Source organism: Beta vulgaris, chromosome 9, assembly GCF_026745355.1.
Source record: "Beta vulgaris subsp. vulgaris cultivar EL10 chromosome 9, EL10.2, whole genome shotgun sequence".
Lineage (NCBI taxonomy): Eukaryota > Viridiplantae > Streptophyta > Magnoliopsida > Caryophyllales > Amaranthaceae > Beta > Beta vulgaris.
The window spans coordinates 7670279-7682332 of NC_079210.1; the positions used below are offsets into that span (position 1 = coordinate 7670279).

Below are 12054 nucleotides of genomic sequence, written 5' to 3' on the forward strand. Positions count from 1 at the left end.
TTAGTTTATTGGCCTCCGGTATATAAAACATTAAAATACCAATGATCTTTGGGTTCAATGGTATCGCTTCCTACCTCCCATATGGGAGACCAAGGTTCGAATATTGGTGGAAGCAAATTTCAATATTGTTGGGGAGGGGGGAGGGGGGTTGGAGCTTGTTAGGCCTCTGGGTGGGTGGCCTTGTGCGAGGACAGCCTAGAGGTATTCATCTTACCACGGGTCCCCGAATGGGGGTGGGCCCATATATATATATATATATATATATATATATATATAACATTAAAATTTACGCCGAAAACTTAAACAATTTCATGAAACAGGTAATGCAGTAACCTTTGAACAATCCTCTTGTCATACTGTCATTGGCTGAGGTATCTGAGGGAGGTGTTATTCAGGGATGGGCTTAACAGATGGAATTATATTGTATACTGCAGTAATATAGTTGACTTAGTATATATAATCTTCTCTCTCTGTAATAACGCTTGCACCAGGAACTAAGTGAATGTATAGTATATATACTCCTAGCTTGTGTTCTCAATGGTTGGTACATGAGATAACGAAACACATAGCCACTATTTATAAACTACTAGACCAAGAGAAAGGAAAGTTCTAGGAAAGTTGTACACGAATCTAAGCCCAAATTTAGCTTGAAATTCCAAATCATATTTACAACTCCAGTGTATAATACAACTAAAAAAATTCGAAATAGCCATTTTTGATTCCCCAACAAACTTTCCAAAATACCCATTTGTTATGCCACACTTTTTCATAAAACCCTTGATTTCTAAACCAGTAAGCCACCTGCAGTGTGTATTAAAGAATCGAATCACACAATAGTCACACTAGGCATAGCCTGATTTTGTTACAGAAATCAAAGACAGATCCTCAAAATGGATCCTGGGACATCCTCTTGTTTTCCCAGCACAGCAGAGCCAGAGGGCATGATAGAGCCACCAAGCCAGTTGTATCATGATGTAATGGAGGCTAGCTTTGGCGGTGGCGTAACGGGGTCCGAGGCCCAGTTGAGGTCCATCATCTGTAGCCTTTCCATATTAAAGCAGAAAGTTCTTGAGGTTGAGTCATTGCTAAGCATCTTGATGTCCCAACAAAGCCATCATAATGCTCAGCCATCGACGACTCTATCGACATCGTCTATACCCTATGCAAGCCTCGGCACATTGATCCAAGAAGTTGTTGTGACTGCATCTTCTATGATGTTCAACAGCCAACAAATGAACATTAGTTCGTCGCAAACAGGTCATACTAGCAATAGTAGCAGCCATCCGCAGGCAGAGCAGCAGAGACCGCCTGATGATGGACTATCTCAATTTATTGGTACCGTGGTTTGTAAGAATAATGCTAATCAACTGTATTTGGATGGAGAAAGCTTCTACAATTGGTACAACAATGATATTTCAACAGGCAACAACAATTACATCAATCCGAGAGCAGACGATTCTTCAAGAACAACTACAACCATAATACCAACCGTGAAAGCAGAGAGATCGAATAATGCCAAGGCTCAAACAAGCAATAAAATGGCCTTAAATAGGAAGTTGTTGTCCGAGGCTTACGATCTTGTAGAGCCAGATGCAGAGGATCTGCTAGCAAAATACACCCACTATTGCCAAGTATGCGGCAAAGGGTTCAAGCGAGATGCCAACCTTAGAATGCATATGCGAGCGCATGGAGACGAGTACAAGTCAAGTGCAGCCCTCAGCAACCCCTTGAAGAAGGATACCGTAGATCAAAACAACGCAACGAAACCACCGAGGAAGTACTCGTGCCCGCACCAAGGGTGCAGGTGGAATAAGAACCATGTGAAATTTCAACCACTAAAATCGATAATTTGTGTGAAGAACCATTACAAGAGAAGTCATTGCCCAAAAATGTATGTGTGCAAGAGGTGTACTAGGAAAGAATTTTCTGTGCTATCGGATTTGAGGACGCACGAGAAGCACTGTGGTGATCGGAGATGGCAGTGCTCATGTGGCACCAATTTCTCTAGGAAGGATAAACTCATGGGCCATGTCGCGTTGTTCGTTGGTCATAGCCCTGTTATTAGTCCTTTTAGTAATGGTGATAACAAGCTTGATAATCATGGAGAACTCCAGATTCAGTTTGAAGACAGGTGATAAGAAAGATGCGCGCGATTTCTTCTCCCATCTTGGGCATACTTTAGAAGATTTAAAAAAAATGGACACTTGATTGTTAGGTGTGCTTTGAGTATGAAATGTATAAACTCCCATGGAATGATATGAATTAAATTCTTCTCTGGCATATATGTGATATATACAAGCTGAGTTTGAATCAAAGAAATTAGAAGTTTGACTTTTTCTTCTTGTTAATGATTTTGCTTACAAATAAAACTAGTCTAACTATGTCGATACTCCAAGGAACAAATGAGCGTTGGAAAACGTCTATTGAACTACTTGCTGCCACACACACACAAAAAAATGTTTTGCATCCAAGCTAAGAGAAGTAAAAATTATTATCCCCTTTCTCTCAAACCCTAGCCTCCCGTACGGTACCCCTTCTTCATTAGTGGGGGCCAAGCCCCTTTTCCTTTTCGATTTTTAATTTTTTTTTATTGTTCATTTTCTTGTTTTGTTGAATAAACTAGTGTCTTTTTGTTTTATTTATGGTTTTAATGATGATAAATAATATATTATTGAGTCTAGAATTAATTGTTTTACTTAGGATTTATTTAAAGACTTAGATTTTATTTGGTTTTAATCTTCGTATATAAATTAGTTTATAATCTTTTGTGAATAATTAATTCAATTATAAGTTGTGGAGGAATGGTTATGAGTTCAACCTAGTCAAGTTATTTAAATTAATTATTGCATGCACTCAATTATATATTATATGTTATGAATTGCTTTGAACTAACCTAATAACATGGAATATTATTTTGAATAAAAATAAATTCCATGATATTAGTTGGAGTATTTGTTTGTTATTGGTATATATGATGAACGACTTAAATTGAGGAAGTAACGCAATAACAAACTGGGCTATGAAGAAGGAAACAAAATTCAGGCTGCGGTTCGTAGTGTCTAGGGAGACTGGCCAGTCAGTTCCTAGAAACTAGGAAATCTAACTAACTCCCAAACAATCGGCCTAGAAAACAAACCCCACGCTTAAATTATGCAGTGGTGGTTGATTGTACATGGACTTGGTGGGAGAACTTCAAGGAGATAACGGCTACATCAACGGATTGATCATGGGTCACTTCTAACACCCATGTCTATGTAGTGGAGCAAAAATAAGAGCTGCTGAAGTCTTTTATAAATAGCACAACCAAAACCATAAAAAACTAACAACTTTCAGATTTACATGTATTATTCATTAGAAAGTTTATTTCGATTTTTATTTTCTTCAAAGCAATAATTATTGTATTATTTTCGAGTATTGGGTGAGTGAGATTTAGAGAACAAAATATGTGTAATCAGAGTGAGAAAGAGAAAGATAAGACTTTGAATAAAGTCAAGTGAGGAAAATTACGTGTTCAGGGGGAACAAGGTGACTGGGAATAGGTTCCTAGAGGAACATAATGAGGATTGATTTATAATAAGTTGTAATAATAACTATTATAAATAAAAGAGCAAGGTTTCTTTTAAAGAATTGTGGAAGAGAACCTTGTTAAAAGTGTCTTTTTGTGTATGTTCACCTTACTATCTATTCTCTTTATTAGTTTTCAAGTTTTTATTATCCTCAAAAAGTTCGAAAATATCCACAACTACAATTCACCCCCCTTCTTGTAGTTGATCTAGTGTTTGTACTAGATTAACACTCTTTATGAGATTTTTTCAAACTCTATTATGAGAATTTTAGTCTTTATTTTTTGTGCCTTTAGGTATGATAAATTGTACTCATTGGTTGAAGTTCGAAACTCAACATGAAGGTATTGAGATCTCTAAATGCGGTCAACATGGCTCGATCAAGAATACTCTTCCTAAACTATATCAGAATAGTGGACTTCCTCATTAATATCTGTTTGATTCAGCAAATACAAGGGTGTTGAGTTGTATTGCTCGATCTGGTTCATTGTAATTTATTCGAAGATGAATTTGATTTAACCTTGTTTGATTGTATTTTGTTTTTATTTAATACCTATTATAGATGTCATTTGGCCTTCAATTAATGAAATATCTCTTTAAAAAAAGTTAAGAAAAGTATTGTTAACTGACGATATCTAAGAGATTGCATTAGGTTCGCCAAGATTTTCCCTCTAGAAAAGAAGGTCCTACCTTTCTCTTTCCAAAAAAAAAAACAATTGCATTACATGCATATTCACGTACATCAATCTAGAATTTCATATGCGATGGGATACAACACAACCAAAAAAAATTAAGATCTCAAATAAGATTGTCTTAGAATAATTTATAGTAAGACGGGGTAACTTTTTGTCCCTAATATCACTTTTAAAGTTAAACATGTCCTTTTTTATTTCAAATAGATCACTAAGAGGTCATCTTTTACCATAAATAATTAGCCTTGCGCACAAATCGACCAATAATTTCATTGCACAAATTATTTGTTAGAATTATCGGTTTTTTCACCAAATACACCCGAGTTTTCACAAAATTCACGGGGTACCCTCGCACTTTTGAAAATACACCGGATACCCCTCAGTTTTAACATAATACACCCAAATGCCCCTACTGTCAACCATCCGTTAGTCCTTCGTTAGACAAAACTTATAATTCATGAGGTACCCTTTAAACAAAACTTATTTCACCAGGTACCCCTTAATGTTTTCAAATACTTCAAGAAATGTAATGGTCAGAAATTGATTTAAAAACTAGCCGTTGATGTGAGGTAGATTGTAATCTGGCCACTGAGAAGAATCAGCCATGGGATGGATGTGCTCACCATAGGTCGCCTTGTAAGCTGCACCCTTGTAATAATCAGAAACATACTCAATAGGGTCAATCCTTTGATTGTACATGACCCTCAAGGCATGCTTGCAAAGGATCCCACAACCTTGCCACTTGCCACAACCACAAGTGAGCCTTGCCAAATTGATTGGAAATGTGACATTGTCATCTGTCACTTCAAACTCTCCTCCTCCACATGGTGTAGCATGACAGAACCTTGATTCTCCACTCCTGGTTTCAAGGACCTTTGTAGCATACTTAGTCAACTGCCCTGGCTCCATGTCAATGGCCTTGTCAAACCTTGCACCAATTCTCTTCATGGACCAAACTCTAATGGCTGTGAAATAGAACATAAATATTAGACATGAATAATATAGTAAATAAAAAAAAATTACAAAGTTATAATGAATACCTTCAAGTAAATTCAGTACAGGTAAATCTCTGTGAGCTTTGGTGCAAGCATTGAAACTTTCAACAAAGTTTGTGGTATTGTGATCACAGGAGGTTGTTGTGTCAAACATGTACCTAGACCACTGCTCTGAGGTGGTGTCTAAGTAAGCTGCAGCATCAACATCAAAAGCCATAATCTTCTCCATAGCCTTGTTGAAGACATAGTTGTTGTAAGCATTTGCAGCAATCCAGAATAGCTTATGGAAGGCTGTGCCACTCCAGCCTAAGTTTTTCCAGTTCATGTAATGGTGCTGGCAGCACACCCTCCTACTTGCCTTGGGGAACACCCCATGAACAGCAACATCAACACCGATCTCATCCTATCACTAATAAAGCACTAGTCATCCTTGGTGCACCCTACCTTCTCAAAGCAAATCTTTAAATTCCTAAAGAAGTACTCCCAAGATTCCAGACTCTCAGTGTCAACTATTCCATAGGCAATCAAAGAAATCTCATTGTTACCATCCACACCAAGAGCTGACAGTAAGATCCCCTTATAGTATCCACTCAAATGTGCCCCATCAATGCCTATCAAAGTCCTACAACCTCTTAAGAATCCTCTGACTTGGGCAGGAAAGGAGAAAAAACAAGACTTGAACCTAGGTGCCACCTGGCCTGTGCTCCCTGTCCAACTTATCAAGGCATATGACCCTGGGTTGGTGGCTTTGATAACCTCTGCATACCTAGGCAGCAAGCTATAAGCCTCAGCAAAACCCCCATAGATCTGCTCCTTGGCCATCACCTTCACTTTGTAAAACAACCTTTTCTTCACTATCACCCTAAACCTCTCTTGGGTGATCTTTTGTAATGCTTCCACTGGAATTTCAAGACTGCTTTTAATCACATCCAGTAAGTGCTTACACAACCAACTTGAAGATATCATGGGGTTCTCCTCCAACCTTCCACAGGTTGTGTGTTCCCCGTTGATAGTCTTTATGGCCCAACTTATCTTGTCAGTTAACCTGGAAGCATGTATCCTCCATTCACATGCTTCCATGATACAAGCAACAGTAAATCTCTTGTTGCCAGCCTTCAGAACACAAAGGCCAAACCCCTCTTGAATGCAAAAGTCTCTCAAAACCTCTAGAAAGACTCCTAGTTGGAAAGATCAACAAGGCTCTAGTACTATACTACCATATGGCTGCTCAGTCCATATTTTCCCATTCCTGTACACCTTGTCCATGGTTGAGCTTCCATCTAGGTAGTCCTCAAAACCAAGCTCACTGACATCATCATCTAGGAGGTCATGCTCCTCTTCCACCACAAAATCTCCTAGCACATCATCATCCTCAGATGATTCTTCTTCCTCCCCAACAACAAACTCATCATCATCACTGCTCACAGCATCTCCAACGTCACCAAAATCTAGCCCAGATAGTCTTGCTCCTCTTCCAGTACCTTTCCTCTCTGTCCCCTTAGGTTTTGGAACATAGCTGCCCTGCTTTTTAGCTGTGGTTTTAGGGACTTTGTAACAAGAGGGCCTACTCCTTTTACCCTTCCCTTGCATTGATGGTGGTGGTGATGTAGGCTGGAAAAGTGGAGGTTCAATGCCTCAGAGGGGGTAGGCTGTGATGTGGTTGGCTGTGAGGGAGTGGGCTGTGAAGGGGTGGGCTCTTCTTGTGTGGGTTGTGAAGGGGTGGGCTCTTCTTGTGTGCGTTAGGAGGAAATGGGCTGTGAGGGGCTGATTTGTTCTTTTTGGGCATTCTTCTTCTTGGGCCTTGGTGTGAGTTTTTTTCTTCTTAGGGGTTTGGGGATTAGTTGTTGTTGTCTTCTTCCTAGGTGTTGTTCTTTTTGGGGTAGTCTTTTCTTGGGCGGGCTGTTCTGTGGTGGGCTGTTCTGTGGTGGGCTGTTCTATGGTGGGCTATTCTTGGGTTTGAGGCTCAGGTTCTGGTTGAGAAGTGCCAGGGAAGACCTCATCTGCTCCTTGGGTTGAATACACCCTCATGTACTCAACCTCATCAGAATCTACTGACAGTTAGGAACCTCCACAGTAACATAGAAATCCTTAGCATACAACCTCTCTTCCTCCAATCTCCTCTGCTCCTCCTCTTCCTCTTGTCTCCTAATCTCCTCTTCCCTCTCCTTTTTTAAAATCTCCTGCACTTTCCTAATATTCTCAAGCTTTTCCCTCTCTTCAAGATCCTTCTTTGCAAGAACAGACCTAAAAACTTGGCAAGGGTCTATAGTCTCCTCTACCCATACCTCAATGGTATCCTTGCCCAAGCCCCATACCCAAACATTCATCAAATCAGAATCATTCCTCAACTCTATTTTCTTCTTAGTCCTAGGATTTTGAACTAACAACTTAAACAATTTAGGTAAATACACATTTTGCTTCACTGATTCCTAAAGACAATCCTCAAATAAACCCATCAAATAACACAAATCAGTGTCCTCCATCCTAATATCAAAATCATGGGTACCGTAATGTACCAACAACCACACAGCAGTCATCCTAATAAAAAGATAAACTCCACATCAAACACAAAGTAAACTAAAATTTCAAAGAACTTGAAAAAAATACAGTTACAATAAAAATCTAACCCTAACATCACACAATGACACAAAACATTATACATGCAACCATCAGATGTTAAACAAGTTTAAAACCACTTTAGAATGAACAACAGTAAGTAAAATTTTACCTTTTGAAGAATTTGAACCGTCGTTTAAAATTTTTTCAGTTCTTCGCGATTTCAGGAACTCTTGCTTTTTCTTACTATTTCTTCAAATTTTTTGCACTCAAAACAATCGCACCAAAATCGCAAATGCGCAAGTACTAAACAAGATTTTTCTTCTATGCCTCGAGTTTTAGGGTTCCATGGATGACCCAGAACAGAGGAAGGAAGTTGATGGGGTGAAAATTTTTCGAACTGAGTTGAAGATGTCTGACAGGGGGGTTATGATTCTGGCGCCACAAAATAATGGCATTTTTGTAAATAACAACTAACGGAACACTAACGTCCGTTATCTGTAAGGGCATTTAATGTTATTAAATAGTAACTGAGGGGTACCCGGTGTATTTTCAAAAGTGCGAGGGTACCCCGTGAATTTTGTGAAAACTCGGGGGTATTTGGTGAAAAAACCGTAGAATTATTGTTAAGAGTTGTTTATTAAATTAATTAAACGGTAGAAACTTAATTTTTGAAAAACATAATGGTTAGAATTGGACATAAAATATATCTATAATTTGTAAATATCTAACAAATTTTTATGAGTTTTATAAATATATTTTATAGAGTTTAAAATGGTATTTATAATTATAATTAGGGAAATTTCTTGAGGTACCCTTGAGTTTTGACATAATTCTCAAAATACCCTTATGGAATTTTGAAGTTCTAAAATTAAGTGTTAAGGGTACTTCATGAAATTAATGCAATTGAGTTTTCGTCTATAATAAGGGTATTTTAATCAATGTGTCAAACCTTAGGGGTATCTGAGGAATTCAAAAAATAAGAGGGGTATTTTGAAAATTACGCCAAACATGAGGGGTACCTTAGGAAATTTCCCTTGCATTTCTTTTAAGCATAAATCTTTTATAAATATATTTTATAGATTTTAAGGTTTAAACTTTAGGGTTTATATAGTGTTAAATTATGAGTTTTTATAAGATTTTAAGGAGTAAAGCTTTGGTACTATGTTTATAGTTTAAAGGTTGAAACTTTAATGTTCATTGAATAATTTTTTAAGGTTTTAGAGAGTTTTTAAATATTATTATAATTGCTGGAATTTTATTATGACAGTGATAAAACATTATAATCATTAGTTATAGGAGAAGAATATTCATTGAGTTACTCTTTATGCACCAACGTGGCACAAAGGATTGTCAATACAAGATACGTGAATGTCTAAGAGTTTTGGACATGATATTTGTACTAGGATCGGCTTTTAAACCTAGTATGATGCTCAGTAAACTTTCATAGTTCTTAGGCAAGATTGTTTAGTTTGTGACGAAACACCATTACATTAGGTGATTATTATGAGAAAACATGTGATTGTTTATTCATTATATGTTTGTATGCGTTGTTGACACAAGTATATAAAAGGCCTAATTATTTATTAATCATGTTTATTTATTACCTATGAATGCTAAAAGCAGTTATAGGATTTGATGGCTTGTAAACCATGTTGAATATTTATTACCTGTGGTAAGGTAAAAGTGGATTCTTAGAATTAATCACAATATTTTATTTCGTACTTTATATATATTATTCTTTCCCAATCGTAGATTTGTTATAGAGTAAGTGGAAAAGGTATGTCTTAAGGACATGGGTTATGGTTGATTTTATTTAACAACTTGGTTTTAAACACTAGTGGAAAAAAACCTTATATGTCACTTAGTAACAGATGCGGTCTTTGTAAAACCGCACGCATCCGAAGCGCAGCCAAAAAATGAGAAGGAAATGTTAGCAGAAAAATATGATGCGGTCCTGCGGTTTTTAAAAAATCTGATGCGGTTTATTGGACCGCATCAGAAAATTAGTAAAATTTTCTCTCAAAAAATTCGCCCAAACACCGCGTGGCCCAGTTTTAATTTTGTGTGGCCCATTTTCCTTGAGCCCATTTCATCATATTAAAAAAACGCGTGGCCACCCACCCTATTTCCCTCTTATGAACTAAATCCCATTTCAGTGTTCCCAAACTCCCACCCACTCTCTTCCCTCTCTCCTCTCTTAGAAACTCTAAATCCCAGCCACCCACCCTCCTCCCTCTCTGAAACTCCCAATCTTACTTTCTCTTTCATCGTCTTCTCTCCTTTTCTTCGATCTATGCACTCTCAGTTCCCTCTTTCATTCTCTTCATCTTCCTCACCAACAATTATATGGCTCGTTCGTTGTTTCTTCGTCATCTCCGGCAAGTACCCGCAATTCCTCGCCGTTTCCGCCACGAGTCATTCATTTTTCCCGAACGAACATGCGCAAGTGAAGCGAGATGCATCTCCTCTATTTTCGTCGTTTCCGGTAAGTGTTTTAGTAACATTTAGGGGGGTTTTTTTTTGTCGATTTTTAGCATTTTAATAATAGTTTTCTTTTTATGAGTTCAATTTTCTGTAGTTTATAATTTTAGTTAGATCTAGTTTGTTTTTTTTTCTAATTTTCGTTCACTTTATATACGTTTTTTCATTTTTCTCCGTTAGATCTGATTTTTTAGTTAGTTTAAATACATTTTTTCGTTTGTATTTTTTAGTTAGATCTGATTTTTTTTTTGTTTTTTGTAATTTTCGTTTTTTCCATTGTTGAATTGTAAATTTTGGTATATATTTTGTAATTTTGGTATGATAATTTTGTACAATTTTGGATTGTTTCTATGAATGATATATATATATATATATGTATATATATATATATATATATATATATATATATATATATATATATATATATATGTATATATATATATATATGTATATATATATATATATATGTATATATATATATATATATATATGTATATATATTATATATATTATATTATAAATATATATATGTATATATATATATATATGTATAATATATATATATATATATACATAGATATATATATATATATCTATGTATATATATATATATATGTTATATATATATATATATATATTGTATATATATGTATGTATATATATATATATATATGTATGTATTATAATATATAATATATATGTTATATATATATATATATGTATGTATATATATATATATATGTATGTATATATATATATATATATATGTATATATATATACATATTATATATATATATTATACATATATATATATAATATATACATATATATATATATATATACATATATATATAATATATATACATATATATATATATATACATATATATATATATATACATAATATATATATATATATATATATATATATACATATATATATATATATATATATATTGTTTCTATACTTGACATTAATCAAGCCTTGCTTTAAAAATTTGGATGTGGCATAGTGTAGACCTGCAGCTTACAGGTCTGCATTTTTTGTAGGCATCAACTTACCAAATCTGATGTGGTTCTAATGTAAAACCGCATCAGATTGTTCCCATAATCTGATGCGATTTTACATTAAAACCGCATCAGATTATGGTTTCTGATGCGGTTTCGGACCGCATCAGAATTTGTTAGAGAGCTGCTGCGACCCCACCTGATGCGGACCAAAACCGCATCTGAAAGGCTATTTTTGACCGCATCAGGTGAGATTTTTTCCACTAGTGAAAGGATTAATGTTTATGAAATTGGTTATTCTATGTTCACTTTAATTTTACTAATCAAAGGTAAAATATACCATTTGAGTGTTGCTTGTGGTTGCTTTTGTTTGGTGTATTATTGGTTATATAGGTTGACTAATGTTTAATTAATTAATCACTTAATTATTATTAATTAATAACTCCAATATAAAGGTAGGATTTATTTATCTTTTTTTTTAGAGGAATGATTTATTTATCTTTGAAGTGTCTTATCCTACTGTTAATTAATTATTAGTGGAGCTAGATCGTTTTTTTATTTATTTTTAGACTTAAGATACTCGGATTTTCTAATAATTCCATACTTTGTATGTTTGATCTTGGCTTATGCCTTACTGATCCTGAGACGACCCATCTTTATTAGTTATTATTTGGCGAGCAATCACTTGCATCAATAGGTCATAGCGCTCTTTTCGATGGGAGTTCATGATGCTTAGGAGTGCAAGTATAACTATT

General features: G+C 35.4%; 2 protein-coding genes across 2 annotated transcripts; one reads left to right on the forward strand and one right to left on the reverse strand.

The window, feature by feature from the left end:
* Window positions 1–494: 494 nt before the first annotated feature.
* LOC104884353 (protein SENSITIVE TO PROTON RHIZOTOXICITY 2) lies at window positions 495–2340 on the forward strand. Its single transcript, XM_010668992.4, has one exon. The coding sequence runs from the start codon at window positions 891–893 to the stop codon at window positions 2133–2135; it is 1245 nt and encodes a 414-aa protein (XP_010667294.2). The 5' UTR covers window positions 495–890; the 3' UTR covers window positions 2136–2340.
* Window positions 2341–4807: 2467 nt separating this feature from the next.
* Window positions 4808–6840, reverse strand: LOC125493803 (uncharacterized). The gene is made up of 5 exons (XM_057392143.1): window positions 6669–6840; window positions 6460–6587; window positions 5695–6363; window positions 5296–5653; window positions 4808–5220 (listed from the first exon to the last, which is right to left on the reverse strand). The coding sequence occupies exons 1-5, from the start codon at window positions 6838–6840 to the stop codon at window positions 4808–4810; spliced, it is 1740 nt and encodes a 579-aa protein (XP_057248126.1).
* Window positions 6841–12054: the final 5214 nt, after the last annotated feature.